The following is a 20,215-nucleotide window of genomic DNA, read 5'->3' as shown; positions in this document are numbered from 1 at the left end:
AAGAACTTGCCATGGGTAGACCATCTTGTTGTAAGTTGGGGAGATGAAAGGCAGCCAAACAGAGGAAAACAGTATAAATCTCTGGAAATGTTTCCTAATAGTGGGAATGAAACAGTTTTTCCAGGAAAGTGGTAGGAACACCATCAACAGAACCACTTAAACCCATACATAATTGTTATATTATATTATATACGTCCAGATATAATATGGACTAAGAAAGAGGATTGCTTGAAAGCTCCATAAACTTTTTCCATCTCCATTGTAATTCTGGGGCCTAGTGCTGCCTCCTTGCTTTTGCCTGGCACATACCATTTTAATACAGGATGAAGAAATAATAGAGTGAGATAATTTACCCAGAATCTGAAATAGCAAGTATAAACATCAATGTAAAGGTGAATGGTGGACTCACACCTTTGGCAATTTGCTTGCAAGACATCACCAAAAAATTTGCAAACAATAATTAGGTTCTTTCCCAAGTTTTGAGTGTACTGCTCAGTCCCTGCCTCCCAACAACACAGCAGACCAGGCTGAACTGTATGTGCACTATGATCAATCAATCCTGCTTTGCAGCGAGATAGTTCTACTACCAGTATTAATCCATCTCTTCAAATTTCAGTGGACAATGAAAAATAACTAATCCAGAATACTCTCTTTTCTACCTCAAGCAGCACAACCTCTGAGGAAATTTCTGAATTTGAAATGGAAAGTGAAGAAGACCATTATCAATTTGGGGTCTTAATTATTCCTGTTTTCAATGCCTCCAAAAAGAGAGGACAGAAGAAGGACTAAAAGAAGTTCTGAGGAAAGTAAAACAGCCTTAATGACAATAGCATTAGCCTTGAAGTTGCAAAAGTGGAACCTGAGCTCCTGCTTAATCATCAGCTCCTGAGCAACTTCCATGTGTCAGTTCCCAGCTAACACAGGCAGAAGGCACTTCCTTGACTTACAGAAATGCAGCAAAGTCTGAAGTAAGACAGACATTAATATTGTCTTACAGTTAAATATGTACTAAAAAAGCACAAAAAGTGGATAACAAAATGAAATTATAAACTTTAGTGAACTTTTTATTTTCTGCATTTTTTATCTAAATATAAAGATATATGGTAATCATATAAAGAATATGGTAATACTGACTTTCCCCCCTTTCATTAAAATGAGTAAAAAAAGAAAAATCTTAACTTGAAAATCACATTTGGAATATGTGGCTTATCTTCTGTCAAAGATAGATGAGTAGTTATCAGACTGTCTACTGTTTACACCTTAGTAATCTGGAGATCACCGGGTATCCACATTACATTTTTTGAGCAAGTCATTGAAATGCTCAGAAGAAAGCAGATATGCAGTAGCCAGAGGCACTGGGATATCCACATGGTCAAGTCCCTATCCTTGCTGTCTAAGCCTTGGCTAGCAGACAATCTGATAAGAGGGTTTGCTATATAATTCATTCTCTGTCTCACATTAGAGACAGATGTGGCTAACTATCCAAAATGGCAGACCCAAGCCTGGCACAGAATCAATCCTAAAATTCTTGCCTTGACAGTTCCCTCTGTCACTGTGCCCAGCAGAAGCTGGATACAGCAGTTCATCTTGTCCCCAAAATTCAAATTGCTAGCTGCTTTCCTTTTCTGGGAGGTATATTACAAAGATGATTGCAGATATAGTCATATAGAACACCCTCCACACTAGTTTCAAATGTGCAGTTTTGGAAAATTACAGACCCAGCATTTCTGTCACCCACAGCAGGAACTGCAAAGCAATTTATTTTCATCAACTTCATCTTATTAAAAACACTCAACAAAAATGCACTGACATGTTGTACGAAAAATAAAACAAATTGAAAGACAGGGAGCATTTACAAGGTTATTCATTTTTTGCTTGCCACCTAGAAGCACCAGATATAATAATGGAAATGAACAGGGGAGAGCATTTGAAAAAGATTTGTGCCTATGACAAGTCAAGGGACGTAGAGAAGCACAGCGACGATGCATTCTGATCTGACAAAGCCCCCAACGTGACACGAGTAAGAAGGACGACAAACACATTCCCCAGTGGCTGAGTGCAAGAAATAAACGCTGCAGGAACCATTCCACAAGGACTATGTGGCTATGTTGCAGCTAGGATTCCTGAGTTCAGATTTGCAGCTGGTCACCCACCAACCCTGTTCCCTCTAGTACGACATGGGTTTTTTAGGATAGCCCCCAACTAGGACATTTTCTGTTAAACAAGGGCATAATTCAGCACCTGCCTCCATCTCTGTGCAAGCCAATGTTCTGCTGGCACAGTACATGGCACAGTAGTAGTACACTTGTTATTTCCAAACAGGCCAGCAAGAGGGTTTTAAACATTTCCAAGTGTTGCACTGGTTCTAACTATCACTGTACAGCTTACACAAACCCCACTAAGTGCTGTATATCTGTACCTATCCATCTGTGTATGTGTGAGTGTGCCTAAGTGACTCCACACAGGAACAGAATAAACACTCTGAAAAGCCAAACAGAAAAAGCAAAGGAAAGAAAGAACTTTATTCCAGAGGCTGGAAAATAAGGCATACAGACACTACATCTTTCCTGAATCCATGGCACAGAAAAGAATCCAGATCTCCTGAGCTCACATCAGTGTCTAAAATCCTTTACTTAGCAGAGTACTATTGGATTGGAAGCATGCCAATGCCAGCTCTTGGAGGATCTAGGAGAAGGTAAATAACACGTAGCCTCTAGGGGTGAAAAACACTAAAAAGCATTTTCCTGAGTTTCCTTTCCCTTTTATCTTTCCCAGATATGACAGGTTCTCATTTCACTATAGTACTACTTTTGCCATTTATTCTAAGCAAGCAAGCAAATAAATTCTAAAAATCCTGGAACAGTAACCAGAACTACCCTCCTATTACATTTAGAGATGAAAAGCAACTTATTGGTGAATGAAGCTTTTAGTTTTTTTATTTTAAATCCTGTCTATGTGAGATTGACAGCATCAGTCCTCCCATCATAAAAACGTAAGAAAACCTGCTCTGTAAGAGCGTTGCAAGGAGGTGAAAGGAAAGACCCAGCCTCTGGCTGGCAGCATGCACACTGTGTGCTGGGAGAATACAGAGGGGACCTATATTAGGACAAAAGACGTTGTAAGAGCACTTAGCTCTCACATGCTGGATGCTCTGGACACACACCAGCTCTTCTAATCCTTGCATTTCACATGAGAGAAGCAAGTATTAACGAGCATTAACCTCCTGTTCTTTACTGATAGGGAACTGTGAAGCAAAGTGACTTGTCCAGGGTTACAGTCACCCCGTACCAGAGCTGGGATTAGCACCTGTGGTCCCTTGTGCCTTCTACTCTATGCTCTCCCCACCACCAATTTCCCCTCTGTTTGCTACAATACTGGAAAAGCCAGAAAACGTCAGGGTTCTGCAACTCAATATGAAGCCAAATGCATGCTAAAAATAAATTCTTGATTACTTTTCCTCACTAGACATATTCTTTATGAGGTTGCAAATATTTTCACAGGCCACAGCTTGCTTTCATAGAGACACCAAGGTCCACATCTTGTATTAATATCTTATGTCCCTGCTACAAGCCAAGACATGAAACTAAAAATCTCCAATTAAGTTTCAGAGCCTGAAGGAGACAAGATTTTGGTCTTTAAAAACAAAGAAGCTGAATACTAAATTCAGGAATAATTTTGTTGATTGCAGAAGAACAGAGAGATTGCATCCAGCAGCATTCTATCTATCCCCTTTTGCCATTTCTCCATCTGCATCCCATCATTACCACCTCCTCAATAAAGATTCTGAATTCCTAACCTCAAATGACCCACTACATATCATATCAGAGATGTGCATGCAGCATATAAAAGCAAGCTTAGAATAATCCTGGGCTCTTTTCTTTCTTTTTGGCTCATTTCATTTACTCTTTCAGAAACCAAAACAGTAAAGAAGGCTTTTAGAGTGGGTGTTAACTTTGACTCAGGCTTTCTTTAGGTCCCTACACCTCGGCTATACTGGTATCTTTTATATGTTTTCTTTATTATACCTCTAAGATAATGGTTTTCCTATCCATCCAGATAGATAAAATTTCACGTCTAATTTTAGCTAGATATCTTGTAGCTGAATTATTTCATCATTATATCTTTGATAAACACATTCTGGCTCCACTTTTGGTGATTCAAAATAGATATCAGACCATCACTGAAATATCATTTTCTTAGCTTTCCACTTGACCACTCTTTCCATGCCTCCATCATTCTCCTCTTTTTATACTTCAATCTAACATGAAGTATCTTCCTTCATTTCTTGTAGCTCCTTCTGTAAGCAATCTAGGATCTCTTCCTTGGCCTTTGTCGTTGAGTTCTGTATCTGACCAGCCATCAAAGCCAGGTTCCATCATCCACTTCTTAAATATCCAGGCAAACAATTCTGTGCTCTCATAACATTCCCTCTACACTTGGAAGAGGATCACTGTTAATGACAAAGCTACATCACTGGTTTTCTTCAGCTCCTTCCTGAAGATTGTTCTACGTTGCGATGTTTGACAGCAGATTGGACTTCCCCTTCACAACAACTGATTTGTGTTCTGGATTGTAAGATGGATTTGTCCCATTCTTGTCCAGTGCCAGACCAGCAAGGACTTCTCCATGAGCAGTACTGTTGCTCTACAATATTATGAAGACAACACTTAAAACAGCAAAAAGGACATTTTTTTGTTAATATTTCTCCTTTCCACCTGCTGGACTATGCTACAACTTGTTAAAAGGTGCCTTTGCCAAGCCCTAGAGAGCTTTGGGGAATAAGTCACAGAGCCCTCACTAAGGCAAGGCAGCTACATTCTACCTACAAATCAGGACTGTAACTAAAGGAATGGGCTGGCTCTGAGCAATGCCTGGAAAAACGCTGTTAAAGAAAGACTAACTGGCACAGAGAACACCAGGACCATGCACTACCAGATATTCCTGGCAAAACAACAAACACATCAGATCTGTAAAGAATGAAAAGCTGTCTCTTAGCCATTAGCAAAAACGGTGCTAAATACTAAAGTTCTTGCCAAATGGATTGCCTGAAGCAGCCCATCACTATATATCCCTGTGTGGTTAAGCAGCTCTTGTTTTCTCAGGACAATTTACAAGACATTCACAGCTACACCAATTAGGTCCTCCGGGGCAATACAAATGTATTTATTATTATAAAAGTGTTAAATGGAGAGAGATCTCTAGATGAAAGCTCATTTTGAAACACAAACTATTTCAGGTAAGCATTATAAATACAAAAAAAGAAAGATTACCAAGAAACATTCTCTGATGCTCTAGGAATGGTATCCAATTCACACTGCTTCTTGTTTTGGTCAGGCAACAGAAGGTTTATTTATCCATGCTTGCAATTAGGGGTCTACTAGGGAACCAGTTAATAATTTGGGTTTTATTAAATGATATAACATTTACATATATAATGCACAACCTTGCTTAAACCTAAACAAGTAGGTTCTTCTTCATAAGCTTGAATGTAACACTGGGTACCATCACACACGACTTCTAGGGTGATGCCCTGGAAGTCTTACCGTGCCAGAATTAGATTAGATATTCATTTGGCACTGGCTAGTTTTTAAGATGCACAACTTCAGGTGTGCACTCCAGCAAGATGCAAAACCCAGATGCAGTTATACAGAAAGAGACACACACAAACATATAAAAAACACTAGGAGAATTTCTGCTTTCTTCCTCTGTAGTCAAGAGTTTAGCATTTTGTGATGCCTATAGGTAAGACATATGATAAACTGACCACACCTGCTGAGAAGCTCAACTACTCTATTTTAATACTTAATAGTTAATTATTATAAGAAAGTCATAAGCATAATCCTAAAACTGTGGAACATGGCATGGATCAAGACACTTTGGAGTCAGTGAAGATGTCTAAACAATTACCAGTCAGGTAGGAATCTCCATAAAGACACATAAGTCTTCAATTATCTTCTGTCCCTATGTTCACTAGTGCCCACATCTGTAAAACTGTTGAAATTTGGCCACAGAATCACACACAAAAGGAAACGGCTGCACCACAAATGGTATGGGCTAGGCACTGCCACCAACCTTGATGAACTCTGGGCTATCTTACAGTAACCCACAATCCCAGCAGATTATTCACAAGAAGCTAGCTATTCCTTTTGACCAATTCACCTGACAGCTCACTACATTTCAAAGCTCTAGTGCATCAGAAAGGGGTCTGTTGGAAACAGCAGACTGACAAAGAAAAGCCTCTAGAAGAAAAAATCCTGGTGATTCCTCTTCCACGCTACCACCCTACTTGCAAAATGTCCTTCCACACATATATATATGACTGAACACGTGTAGCAGGGAAGAGGTTAAAAGTTGCCCAGCCCCGGCTGACATGCTCTGTAGTTCTTTGACAGCTTTTTCTCTGCGCTGTTTTCTATTGATTAAATAATCTCTATCAGATATTAAGCCCCCTGTTATTGGCACAGCCTATAAATTATTCAGAAGTTATATAAATTCTTATGGCGGGCATGAATTTTTAAACCCTAATTTGGCACTGGGCCACAAGCTCTCTATTTTTTTTTCCTTGCCTGCAAGAAAATGTGCATGCATTAGATTTTTTTTTTTCCTAAAAGACAATTTTAACTCTAATTTCCATGTTTGAATGGAGATTATATTTTATTGCTCATTACATTTGGACATGAACAGGTTGTGGCTTTTGGGGAAAAGAGGTAGTAGAGATTACACTGTTGTACTCCGTATCTTTGATTTGTTTGGGATGAAAGGTGTTTTGAGTAATGCCCTCATGGTGTGTAGTCATGTATGCCAAAGTACTACAGCAGCCATCCTATCTGGCCCATGATATGGAATGGATCTAGCCAGAGGGATCCTCAGCACAGGATGGGCAGAGCTGAGACAACACTCATTAGGTCACTGCTGCAATTCTGCTAGTGACCGTATACTTTGGAGTTTTCATCTTCAGAGCTAAGTGGCCTTTGCTGTAACAACCAGGGCCCAGAGACACGTAATGTTGCCTACCAAAGTCTAAAAGAGAAGTGAGGCATGTGAATACACCGTGACTCTCAAGCTCCACCTCCTATTGCTCCTGTCACAGAATTGTTCCACTATGGGCCTGTTTTCTCCCAAGCCCAGCCTAGATGGTATCCAAGCACATCAGGCAGTGAGCAGAAGACAAAGTCAGGCTTTTGGTCAGAGCTTATCAAGACTGCATTGCACAGGGAGCAGCATTAATCATCACCACTACCACCTCTGGGCAAGCCCTGCTTTGTGCCAGGCTGGCATCCCTCCTGCAAATGCTGACACCTGTCCTTGTTGCAGCACCCGCTCCCCTTCCCTGGCTTCTGTCCAGCTGCTCGTCTCCAGGCCCACATTAAACTCAAAACCTCATGTGCACTGGCTCCACTCCTACCACTGACTGGCTTTCCTTCGACTCCACATGCTTGTAATTCCAGACAGTACTAAAACATGTCAACAGCACAAGGCAAGGGGTCAAAGTAGCTGGTTACTAGTAGTTCTCTTTGTTCTAATCAAGGCTCAGACAGAATGCCATTTTGCCTTCCAGTGCTGTTTTGTTTTCTTTCCCTGTATTCACAGCACCTGACAACCCACAGCCTGACCACTGAGAAACGTACCTACCACAAAATTTATTTTCAGTGCTGGACCCCTGGGGCTGCTTCAACTTCCTGAACTCTCCTTCTGCCTTTAGATAGGTTTCCCTGCAGATGGATTCAATGTCAAAGTCTTTGCCTACCACTAACAGAAGAACCCACAGTGCCTTTTTTTCCCTCTTTCTTGCATCCTCTGGAACCTCACAGTTACTTTTCAACAAAAATAAACAGAATTACAGGAAAACCCTGCAGGAGAGGACTGGCAGCACAAAGGCCTCTGCAGACACCACCAGAGTTGTACGTCTTCAACTCCTGCTGTCAGCTGATCTTGCATAAGCTAGAAAAATAAGTTGTGCATGGGTAGGAGGACATTTTAATTTTGTTATTTGGCTCACTGTGATGCACCTTCAACTCTGTAATCAGGAGGTGGGGTGTTGTGTACATTGCAGTGAGGCTTGGGCACTTGCCCAGTGATAGCACTGTACTGCTGAATTATGAGAAAGGGACTTCTACTTGGAGAAGATGCTGATGAATGCATGGCACACTTCAGAGAACAACAGCCTGGCGTCCACTCCTTCTCTCAAAACAGATCCGTGCTTAAAATGCTGATCAAGTTAGATAAGATAGCAATTTAAAATAAACAGTGCCATGACATTTGAAAATATGAAATCTTAAATGTGAAGATTTGAAAATTAATCAGTATAAATCTACACACAGATATCTGTATGCACCTAGAAATAGAAATTTACATATATATATATATACACAAACATGGATGGAAAGGGAATCAAGAAATACCAGTATAAACATCTGAAAGAAAACAGCAGGAGTGGTCCTAGTATGGACCACAATTTTTCTATTTTATTTCTGCTTCCCACCAAACCCCTGGCAATTTAAACTAAATAGCTAATCAAATGAGATCAAAACAGATAATGCCACCCCTGCTGGGGGTTCTGCAATAGAACTGTATCAGTTAGCTTTATCCCCTCTGGAAAGGCAAGTTCCATCTACTGTGGACTGTATGACAGCACTTAGTTGGCTATGCTAACAGCTCCTCCAACAGTGGGACAATTGCTTTTCTATGATCAAAAGAAAAGCCGACTGTACTGCATAAAACACAGTAAATAAACTGCATTAAATATAGATATCAGAGATTTAAGAATAAAGCGTAAGATTGCTTCCTAGAAAACATCGAGCCAGTCACTTCTTTCATGAAGGACTGGGCTTTGCATGTTTTCCTCTTCTTTAATCCTCAACAAGTCTGCTAACGAGAACCTCCTGCTCATTCGCAGTGTTAGTGCTGCTAACAGTGTATGAACTCCACCTTCCTCTCCAGTTGCTACACAAACACTGTGTAGGGTCAGTTCAGGAAAGACCTTTCCTATACACAGCACAGAGAAAATGGGGCCATCACCCAGGTTCACACAGTTCATATGCAATGCAGAAACCGTGTGACCAAAGGAGTGTGTCCCTCTGACAGGCATTACAGAACACACAGAAACTTTGCTACCATCTCTGTTAACCAACTTGCTCAGTCCCTCAGTTCATAAGTACATGCCCCATTCCTGGAAGTGTGCAAGGTCAGGTTGGATGGGGCTCTGAGCAACCTGACCTAATCAAAGGTGTCCCTGCCCATGGCTGGCAGGTTGGAACTAGATGATTTAAGGTCCCTTCCAATCCAACCCGTTCTGTGATGATTCTATGATTCACATTACCCTAAAATTCCTGACCATCTGAACTTCATTACTCAAAATGACTGGTGCACACACAAATTTTGGTAGCTCATTGATCATGTCCCGTACCAGGCCACTTTGACTCCTTCTTGATATTTAAAATCGGAGGATGATTCCCCTTCCTGGATGTTTTGTCTATTAACATTATATGATGGGAGAGAGGAAGGCATTGATTGCCTATATCTATAGCTATTTCTAAATTATCTATTACTGTGGACTCCCAACCTTGCTTGAAGACCATCAGTGTGATCGTACAACGTACACAAAATAATTCACCTGTCAGTAATACTGCTCATTTAGCCAATACAATGTATACCTGAGGTGGTATATCAGCACACTTACAGAGAGCCTCAGTGAAACCAGGTTTTCCCCCACACTCCTAGATATGTAGTCCACAGAAATAAGACAACTCAAAATGCTGGATAAAGAGCATTTAGAGCATTAAATCTTAGATCTCATAGCTTTCTCCATCTCTCCAACCATCTTGGCAAAAAGAACCTGACTAAAACAAACAGAGAAAGACTGCTTGGCTAACACACATATGCTAACAGATTTTTATTATTATTTTTAAAAACTCATTTTCAGTGTTAAATAAACTGTGGAAAAAGGATTTGATTCATGGTTGCATTAGGAATCTACTCAACCAAAGCCCCTTGTCACAAATTAAATCATAAACTAAAAGTCAAACATGATTTGTGAAATTAACATTTATCGAGGAAATACTCCCCAGCGCTGCATTGTGATTAGTCTCTGGTTTCTGAAATATCACCCGTAATTCATGAGCTCCTCTGAAACCACTGCCACTGCTGTTGCTGCTGAGATGGCATGCATGATGGAAAGGTACTGCCACCACCAGAGAGAAATCCCTTTTTTGATGCTGGTGATAACCAGAGGTCACCGTGTCTGTTATTTGGGAAAGTACAAGCACACACACTTCTCAGCCCCCACACACTTGTAACACCTCAACCCTCCACAGGCACTCTCTTCCACGTTTCAGACTTATCCAAGGCCACAGCTGTTTCTAATTTTGAACATGGAGGCTTGGCAGGAGCTCTGCATTGTGCCCTTTCTTTAAAATAGTGACTAATAAAAAATGAAACATAATTAACAGTCACTGCTTCTTTCAGAGTCAGTGTCTTTCAGCAGAGGGATCTGGTGCCTTTTCAGGGGGTTTCAGACAGCTTAATCTCACAGGCAAAGGAGCTACAGCACAAAGCAGACTTAGTGATTGTTAAAGGCTAAATGGTCACTGGCAAAGCATGCTTTAGAGCCCAACATTTTTAGAAGCCAAGATATCCAGATATAGCTTAAAGATATGGGATGCTTTCCTTTTCAAGGTGATTTTCATCAGGAAGATATTTTCCTGCCAAGAAATGCAGTATTTTTTTGGAAATAATGGTGTAACACCATCCCCACTGCTCTGAGTACTAGATATTTTTCACAAGGAGTAAAACAGCCCCCAAGTCTTTTGGAACAAAGAAGGAGAGCTCAGCTCAGCTGCTGGCTGCACAGGCATTTAGAGCATTAATAAAGCTTCAGCAACTCCAAAACACATCCTCTCATGGCCTTCTGCATGTATTCATACATTGTCACTGCTGCTAAAGTATACTACACCTATCTGGAACACATCAGCTCTATGCTATGTTTATGTAAGTGTGTGCATACCTAAGATTACACAACATAGAAACAAAGATCACAAAGAGGAATATTTTCTCCATCTTAATCAAAAGAAAGCCTTGGGCCTCATCCTACCCCCTCTTTAAACCAGAATACAGAGGAATGTACTCTTACCAACGGTGCCTCTCTTTTCAGGATTAAAGGAAAACTTATTCCCTGTAAAGCCTGATTTTCCATTGTTACCCTTCTGCACACTGAGAAGGCTGTGTTAGATCTGGGCCTCTGTCCTCAGCTGGAGTAAACTGGGCTTCATGGAGCCATGACCATTTATGCCACTTTGGATAGGGCACTGAGCATGCAGCTCCGAGAACATCTGAGCCAGCCTCCACCCAGTGCCTGCACGAGCTCTTTCTGGCAACTGCATTTCACTGTGGATGGCAGGCTCTGCCCCAAAGGAGCGTGGGGAATCCAAAAGAAATTACTGCCTGCTCTACTAAGCTAACCCTTAGGCAAAGAGGCCTCGCTTCTCAGAACAGGAATTCATTGCTCCAGTAACAAGACTGGCTGAATAGTCCATGAGGGACTGTTACCTCCATTCAACACACTTTCTTTAGATAAACAGTCATTCCCTTCTTGTGTTGTGACATTAAAAAGAAGCCACCGATGGATAGCGGCTTTTAAAAGCTGTTTAATCTTTTTTTAACTGCTCTCTCCTACTTGTAATAACTTGTTAAAAAGCTGAAAATAACACTAAGTTTCCTACTGGGTCACCATTTTCCATTTGGAGTACATTGATTTTTTTTCCTGTTGTTCCAAGGTTAATGTGGCCTGTTTGTTTGACAACAGATCCAACATATCTAGTGCCCTAAATCAAGCTAAATGCTTGTCTGTGGACAACATCCCTGTCTAGCACTAGTAACGATTGGGGGGAAAAATATCTTAAAAAAAAAGCTTTGCTACATAACTGTTACTGCAGCACCACCAGGAGATTTCACTGGCCCTTAAAAACCAAAAACTGTATTGATGGGGAAAATTTAAAACACTTATAATAAGAGTTAAGGGTTTCAATGAAAATAATTAGGCAAAGGAGGTTATCGAAATTATCCACTGTAAGTCTGTTACAGCTTTCATTCAAAATGGTTCCAGATCTTACATGTACAAACCTTCCTCCTCTTTTGCTGTTTGACAGAAAACATTGGTTTGTCCTCTCGCCTCCATTTTAAGTAAAAAAAAAAGCAGCATAGAACTAAAGGCTTATGCCAAAAAAGACACTGAGGTGCTGGAGCACATCCACAGAGGGACAGTGGAGCTGATGAAGGGCCTGGAGCACAAGTCTTATGAGAAGTGGCTGAGGGAGGAGGGGTTGTTTAGCCTGGAGAGGAGGATGCTCAGGGGGACCTTATCGCTCTCTACAACTACCTGAAAGGAGGCTGTAGACTGGTGGGGGTTGGTCTCTTGTCCCAGTTAACAAGTGACAGGATGAGGGGAAATGGCCTTAAGTTGTACCGAAGGAGGTTTAAATTGGATATCAGGAAAGATTTCTTCACTGAAGGAATGGTCAAGCATTGAAACAGGCTGTCCAGAGAAGTGGTGGAATCACTATCCTTGGTAATGTTCAAAAAACGTGTGGAGGTGGCACCTGGGGACATGGTTTAGTGGTGAGTATGATGGCACCGGGGTAATGGTTGGATGATGATGTTAGATGTATTTTCCAACCTTAATGATTCTATGAAAGTACAGAGAAAATGAGAAAAGCCAGGGAAATAACGAGTGTTCATTCCTCATCCAAGCACCAAATATCAGACGGACACCAGCAGAGGGTGAAAACACACCTGTTCCTCCATCCTTTCAGAAATGTTACCAAGTTCCAAAACCCTGATCTCCCTCCCTTCCTTCCTCCTTCCCTTCCCCTTTCTCTGGCAAAAGCCAGTAATACCTACAAATATTTTTTATTTTCGTAAACATCATGCAGCTTTAAAACGTGGGGATGTTCTATCAACTTCAGGATGGCTATTTCCCGCTCCACCTGGAAGAAACAGAAAGAAACAGAGAAGGTTAGAAGCTTGGTCTTAGAATACATTAGATATCGTCATGCATTTTCTTCTCATTTACTCATTTTCCACTCCTCTTTATATGCAGAGGATGTGGCAAATTTTAACAATGTATCTTATTTAGCACTCACATAACTTAAGAAAAATTCAATTAATTCAGCCTCAGCACTCCTTGCCCTGCAGAACAGAAAACCAGCAAAATTTCAAGGTTGAAAGAAAAGTCCCAAATCTATGACAGAAAATTAGCTGTGGGAGTTAAATGAGCATTCAAGGCTGTTCCTGCCTCACAATCCAAAGCCAATGACATATTCTCAAAGAACAGAAACTCTAAGATGTCATGTAGGGCTCTCCTGACCTTCCACAGCCATGCTGCACCATGTGTTGCATGCTCGACTAATATACCCATCCTGAAGGGTATATTAGCACTTGCTAATGCACGCAGGGGAGAAGACAAACAGGAATGTGATTTTATAACTGCAGAACTGAGGCACAGAAAGGGAAAGAAATATAAGAAGTGACATAAGAAGTACAAGGCACAACAAGAAATTAAACCAGATTACTGGAGATGCCAGTGTTCAGTGCCTTAAGCATAAGACTGTGCTTTCTCTCAATTCCCAGTCTGTCCAAGCATGGCTACTTCTAAGAGCATGTCTTCAACACGGAGTTAACAAGTTGTGACTAAGCCTCTGAAATTAGTGCAAGCCCTGTTCTCACCCAAAATTCCTATCTATGACCGCTAAGGGTATTCATTAGAGATGGAGTCAGTGCAATTCCTCAGCTCCTGGCAAAATTGCTCTGCTGCTTGAAACCACTGTAACCACTCTGATTTGACTTAGTCTGAGTCGAAGAGAGTTAATGTAGCACTGTGGAGACTGCAGATTAGTGAAAGAAACTCAGCAACAAGCATTGCATAGTCGGGCTCAACAAATTTCTAGGAATCCACAAAGGCAAGAAAAAGGCCTAAAGAAGCAAACAGAGATAACTAGGTAGGGTTTTTTCCAGTCCTTCAAATAACTGATTGCTCTGGAACTGCTATATTAACAAAAAAAAAAAAAAACAGGAGCAAACTACAAAACCATTCCTTGCTATCTCCCTTGCAGGGATCAGATGAGTAATTAGGAACTTGCCCCAGTACACTTTAGTTCTTGATGTCCTTTAACTTCCTGAGAGAACATCCTCTGCTAAGCCTGAACAAAGTCAACTTTACCTGAATGTCAGTAAGATACTCTGCAGGAAATTAGAAAAGTGGCAGTTTTCAGCGACTGTGCAGAGGAGGAGGATTTCCCAGCATGCTGGTTATCACCCCAGATCTCTCTTCCTCTACAGCACCACATAAAACCCGCAAAAGCAATTCTTGCACTACATCATCCCTAGCCTTTCTCACGTATCAGGATGGAGGAAAGGGTATTTGCACATGTGCCAATCTAAGTCTTTCAAAGACACTTATCCCCCCTCTGCAGAGTCAAAAGTCATCTGAGAGATCCACTTCCACACTTGGGATCTCTGGAAATAACTCCTTCAGAGAAGTAGGGAATGCATTTAAACATGTGTGCACACAGTTCAGCACTGCCAGAACTGCTATGAATTCAGTGATACACAGTACTTGACAGTGACACCTCTGTAGGCGTTAACTTACTCATGACCAGCACTTTGATGAAAGCCACTTATAAAAACAGGAAACAAAAGTTGGGTAGATTTCAACTGTACAGCTATTCCAACAGAAACCCAGGGGGTAACTAGTTTATTCCATTTTTGTCTCCTCTTCAAAAAGACCTGTTACTCTTCTCTCTTTACAAGATATGCACTGATATTTGCACAGGGCTTGTTCAACCCTATAACTGATAAAAGTTGGATTTGTTTCAAAAATGAGGAAAAACAAAACAGAAGAAGCACTCACTCCCATAATACTCTTCCAGTAGTACTGAGGTTCACCATTAGCAACATGTACTGCAGCTGCTCAGAAGCTGGAACTCCAACACAATTCCCTTTGGATGGGGAAGACTAGGTATTTCACAGGGAATGTGACCACTGCACTAACTACGACAAGGATCATCCAACAGTGTTCTCCCTCCTGGAGGATATCCTGCCTATGTAAGATAAAATTCCCTTCAGATGGGCTGTCTAATTGCCTTGGTGACTCACTTCTGAAGAACCTCTTGGTTGGTTCACTGGCAACATAAGTTCAGACCAAATGAGTGATGGATGGCAGCATTCAGTCAGGGTCCTTGCTTGGTTACTGTCCTAAAGCATGAGAAGAGGCAGTGACTTATGACTACCACTTGGACAAGGGGATTCAGCTACAGCACTGCATGGCTCTATGTTCAATAATAGATGATCAGAGTAGAAAGGAAATATCTACTTACTACCTACAGATTCACTCTAGAAACCAATTAAAAAGAAATAACCAGAGTTACTTTACTTTCATCAATTTAAGTATGTGAGTGTGGAAAGTTCTGTGAATATTTTTAACTTCTTGGGAACTAAATCCCAAGAGGAAATACAGTTTTGGAGGTCTTGATTTCAACCTCAGGGAGTTAGGAAGCATCCGTCTCGATGTGCCTGGCAGCATTTCACTGCAGTGTATTCAGTTCAGTGGTGTGTTGCACCACTCTGGCACAGGCAGCAGTCAGCTTTCCACAGTCTGATACCTCTTCTATCTGTAAACCAAGGACAAAACTAATCTACTCATCTCAAATAAGACTTTGTATAATCCTTCAGTGGAAGGGCATTTATGAAGGAAAAGTGTCATTACTGGACTTCTTGTAGTCCAGGACTTTACCCCAGGTAGAGGCAAAAGGTACTAATGCTTGTAATTACTTTAAGATCTAGAGATTCCCAGCTCTCCAAACAGTAATCTGGTAAAGATCATCCTCAAAAATCTTACAGCAGTGTCCTGCCTCTTTTCCCTTTGAAAGAAAAACAATAGTTCACAGAAATATACAACAAACCACCTTCTCAAAATTACTACTGCAGTCACTACTGATGGGTGACTCCTGGATCTTGTTCATTTTTTATATCCTCATAGAGAAGCCACAAATTGATATGGGTTGGACGCAGACTGTAGATCTCAATAGTGATGTTACCGATGCATGGCACAGGAGGACCTAGCAGCCGTCGTGTCATTAGGAAAGGACAGGTATCTGAACTCACTGGCAAAATAAGAGATGCCGGAAATAGCAGCTTTGCCTTCTTCCCCAGAGCTTTGCCAGCCCCTGGCATGCCTTTTTTGCGCAGCCCTGAGCTTGCAAGCCATGGAATGCTGTCCAGCTCCGAGCTGGCAAGGACAGGGGAGTGGAGAAACCCTGCAGGGGTGTTTGCTTTAATGTACATGCAATTATCAGAGAGCAGGACAAGCTCAGAATAGCCTATCTAGAGAGGCTGAGTGTCTGTGATAAACAGGAAACATGGAGAAATATTTGCTTCATGGTTAAAAGGGAAAGGAATAAAGTGAAGCTTTTCTGTCACACAAACACTGGGTCACATCACAGGGTCCCAGCCAAAGCCAGGGTTGCCTTATGCCATGGTAGGTTACTGACTGATCTTGAAACGGGGGAAACAGCTGTGAAAGGCTGTGCAGGGCACATGGAGATGCATTGGTAACGTGTAGCCATGTGGGTACCATGCAGGTGCCAATTAGAGGTTTTAAAAATCTAGGCAGGAGGCTGATTTGACAGGATGCTCCAGTGATTCAGCTAATGACAAAGTGCAACATGGGGGCAACATGACCCTTAGAGGAATACATGCAATACTTTGCATCCCTTTCCTTCATCTCTACTTCACTCATTCTCCTCCAGAGGAAATCACATCTCTCTGGTTCAAGCCCATCTTGTTGGAACAGTTTTCACTGGCAGCAAGTGCTCTGCTGTTACGCCTTTCGACTCAAAGGCACACAGGCTGCTAACTCAGAAGACAAGGAGGGCAGGTCAAGGGAGGCTGACAGTTTGTCTCAGTGAAGAAGAAAGTTTCCTTTTTTCTTGCATTCATTTGCTCAATAACAACTGGGTCACTCATGACCCATTAGCTGCTTGAAAAATGAAGCTCACAGCTGTCTCATATTACTAGGCTGTATTTTATCTACCAAACTTGTGCAAGCACTATACAACAACCCTTACTAGTTTTTTTTCTAAGAACACCTACAGGCAAAAAGCTGGGGGACAGCAGATGACATTTCTCCTCGGAAGCTTTGAAGTTCACCAGTAGCATACCAGAAAGCTCTCTCTTTCTCCACTGACACCAGTAGCTCCCATATTGCTCAAAACGCTTGAGAAGCAAGTCTGAAGCTGCAGAAGTGTTGAGGGGCAGTAAAGCCCTGCAGGCTGCAAATGTGTTGTGCTGTTTTTCCTACTCACAGCGCAAAATGGTGGAGGGATGGTAGGAGCAGTAGGTTTTCCTATGAAAATCAAGGTCTCTCTACTGCTGACCCTACTTTGTTTTGAAGTAACTAATGAAATACTTTTCAGAATGCATGGCTGTCCCTCAGTTACTAGAAACTCATCCAGGACATGAACTTTTTCTGAATTCAGAATTATTTAGACTCAGGATGAACTTCAAAGGATGCAGAGATTTGTCTCCTCAACTAACTCCTCAGGCTAGAACTCAGGTTGGAAAGATTGCACCAAAGCACCTACTTTCTCCAGTGTCTGGCCTGCTGTGCAGTAATTTGCATTTCCATGAGGAGGACACAGAAAGCAGAGTAAATTACCCTGATACTTTCCTCAGCTGAGGAGGCAAAATGAAAGGTATCACATAGGAAGAAACTAATATTAGGTTCTCCAAAAATTCTGTGTTCCTGCCATAACAGAAATATCACAGCAAAAGACCTGGGATTTTATTAATTTGGTACTTATGCTTTCCACAGTATGTGGGACTGAAAGTTAAAAATGGTGAAAATGCCTGGCTTTGGTGAAGACCATCTAGGGAACCTGTTTACTCTTGCCCATAATCACAGAATAAATAGGCTACTCCTGAAATCAGAAGAGAACAGCATTAAAGTTGTAATGGCTTTATGCAACAAGAAGCTGTAGGGTCTGTATGTCTTGCAGGGCCATTGCTGCTGTGGGGTTATCATTCTTCCAAACAGACTAAGCCATTACCAAATCTAAGCAATACCACATCGTATCAATTGCATCCTTAATTTCAATGGAAGCATAAATAGAATAGAAGTGGAAAACACATCAGGTTTTAAACGATTAAACATTAAAGTATCTTCCTCTGCAGCTCTGAATTTGGCTGACTTTTTATTTAAAATGACCTTTCATTACATTTACCCAAAACTTCTTCAGCAGGTCATTATGGAAACAAATGGAGAGCCATGGAAGTCGTGCATCTATGGAGAGTATTTCTTGCTGCTGTTGTAACCATTAACCTCACATTTCTGAATATACTGAGCCAAATTCAAAACATATTGAAGTCAACAAAGGATATCAATTGATTTAAGTGGGCTTTGAATCAGACCTTCTAATGATCATTAAGTGGTATTGGGAAGAAATCTTCCATTACACAATTTTGACTAATTAAATGTTTTAACATGAATACAGGTTTTCTGTTAAGTACTAGTAATTACAAGAAGATTCTACAAAAGTGGATAAATGAGGGGAAAAAAACTAGACTTAGATCTCCACAGAATCGACAGCTAGACAATGCTGTACAAAATGCTTACAACAAAAAACAGGCAAAATTACAGGAAAGCTGAACAATTCCCCATTTTACTGAGAGCTCTATTATGGACTCATTCTACCACAATTTTTGTTTGCATATTTATTACCCCATAAATGAAAATGAAAATAGGTATGTTTGAGAAGCAAGTGAGATGCATATTTGATTTTAAAATTTGCATGTGCAGACCTCTATACTGTGAAGCTTTAGGAAGGGAATTTATTTTCCACAAACTACTATCATAACAGAATGTCAGTTTCTACTTGTCTTTTTCCATAGGCCTTTCAGTATTTTTCCACAGTCCCTTCAAAACTGCAACTGTAAAGCTCCACTGGATTTCAAAATTTAGCATAAAGTCTGAGAGTATGAAGTTGGCTGGATGAATACTGTGATAATTTTCTTGGAAATCCTTTCTGCTGGTGCCAATGTGCCTCCACAACAAGATTCTTGGCCTGGCCTGGCATACAGATTCCAAGGTCTTGAAGTGACAGAGTTTGGATTCTACAGGTTATATAACCATGGGAAATCCTACCAGGAATGTCATGGTTTAAGTCTGTAGCTAACACCTGCAGTGTTCCTCAGGGCTCTGCCATCAGCTACCAAGTAAATATGGCACTTCGACTTATCCACAGCGTATGCTTCTTTAAGAAGCATCAGGGCTTCATGCAAGAGACACTGATGGGAGCTGACAAGGAGTGGATTTATTCATTCAGCACTTGAGATTATCTGCTGCCCAGTGGTACACAGCTAACGACTGACTGACATGCAAGTCTCTGCCAGCAGTCAGCAGAATTGGCCCCTTACACTGGAAGGCAAAGAGCCTCCCTGTGCCTCCTGTCACCTTCAGTGAGTGCCACATCCTGGCTGCCATCACCAAGTAGTGCAGGACACAAACCAACAGCCACTCTACAGGAGAAATAACATTATCTTTGACCTGCCTTTCTTTCTCCTTCCTTATCGTGGTTTTTAATGTTAATGCACACTGTGCTTTCCATGACTCAAAGCAGAATGTTTGCACCGCTCCCTCCCCTCCCCTCCCTTCCCTTCCAAAAAGTAACTTACAAGCACCCAACCTGGTGTTTATGAGAAACCCACCACCCCCAATCAGCAGCCACAGCCAAGCCTGTGTGAACACCGGTATCTACTGCTCCAAAGCAGCACACTCAGTCCCTCTCATGTGAGGAGCCCTCCTTGCTATGCCAGACCTACAGTGCTCACTCCAGATTTAGAACTTTTAAGTCTAGTCCCCCAAGCAAAGCTGTAAGTAGTACTCACCTGCAACTTCCCCCCTCATCCCCCAAGGACCCACAAACTTTTGGTGGGCTTGTTTCAGAGATATATATGTTAAAAAACACAAGAGCAGGCCCTGTGTAGGAGTGCAGGAAAGGAGTGCAATTCATAAATTAATTTTGCCCCCAGTAGAAGTTACTTCTTCTGGAGATAGAAGGTATAGCCCTGAACATTTAATGCCTTTTGTGGACTGCTATGCTAAGCTACAGAAAAACAGTCACTACACACAGAGGAGAAATAAGCTGCAAAATTAAGGGGTACAGAG

General features: G+C 41.4%; 1 protein-coding gene across 16 annotated transcripts in view; it reads right to left on the bottom strand.

Annotated features, from left to right (window-relative positions):
* BRSK2 (BR serine/threonine kinase 2) overlaps positions 1-20,215 on the bottom strand; it is a 315,174-nt gene that overhangs the window by 95,447 nt on the left and 199,512 nt on the right. For all 16 annotated transcript variants that reach the window (XM_050335976.1, XM_050335975.1, XM_050335977.1 and 13 more), the window contains exon 3: positions 12,895-12,980. In XM_050335976.1, the coding sequence (XP_050191933.1) occupies positions 12,895-12,980 (86 nt within the window). The remainder of the gene's footprint in view (positions 1-12,894; positions 12,981-20,215) is intronic.

Source organism: Myiozetetes cayanensis, unplaced genomic scaffold (assembly GCF_022539395.1).
Source record: "Myiozetetes cayanensis isolate MyiCay16 unplaced genomic scaffold, myiCay2020 scf6-25, whole genome shotgun sequence".
Lineage (NCBI taxonomy): Eukaryota > Metazoa > Chordata > Aves > Passeriformes > Tyrannidae > Myiozetetes > Myiozetetes cayanensis.
This window is presented reverse-complemented; position numbering and strand designations above follow the sequence as displayed.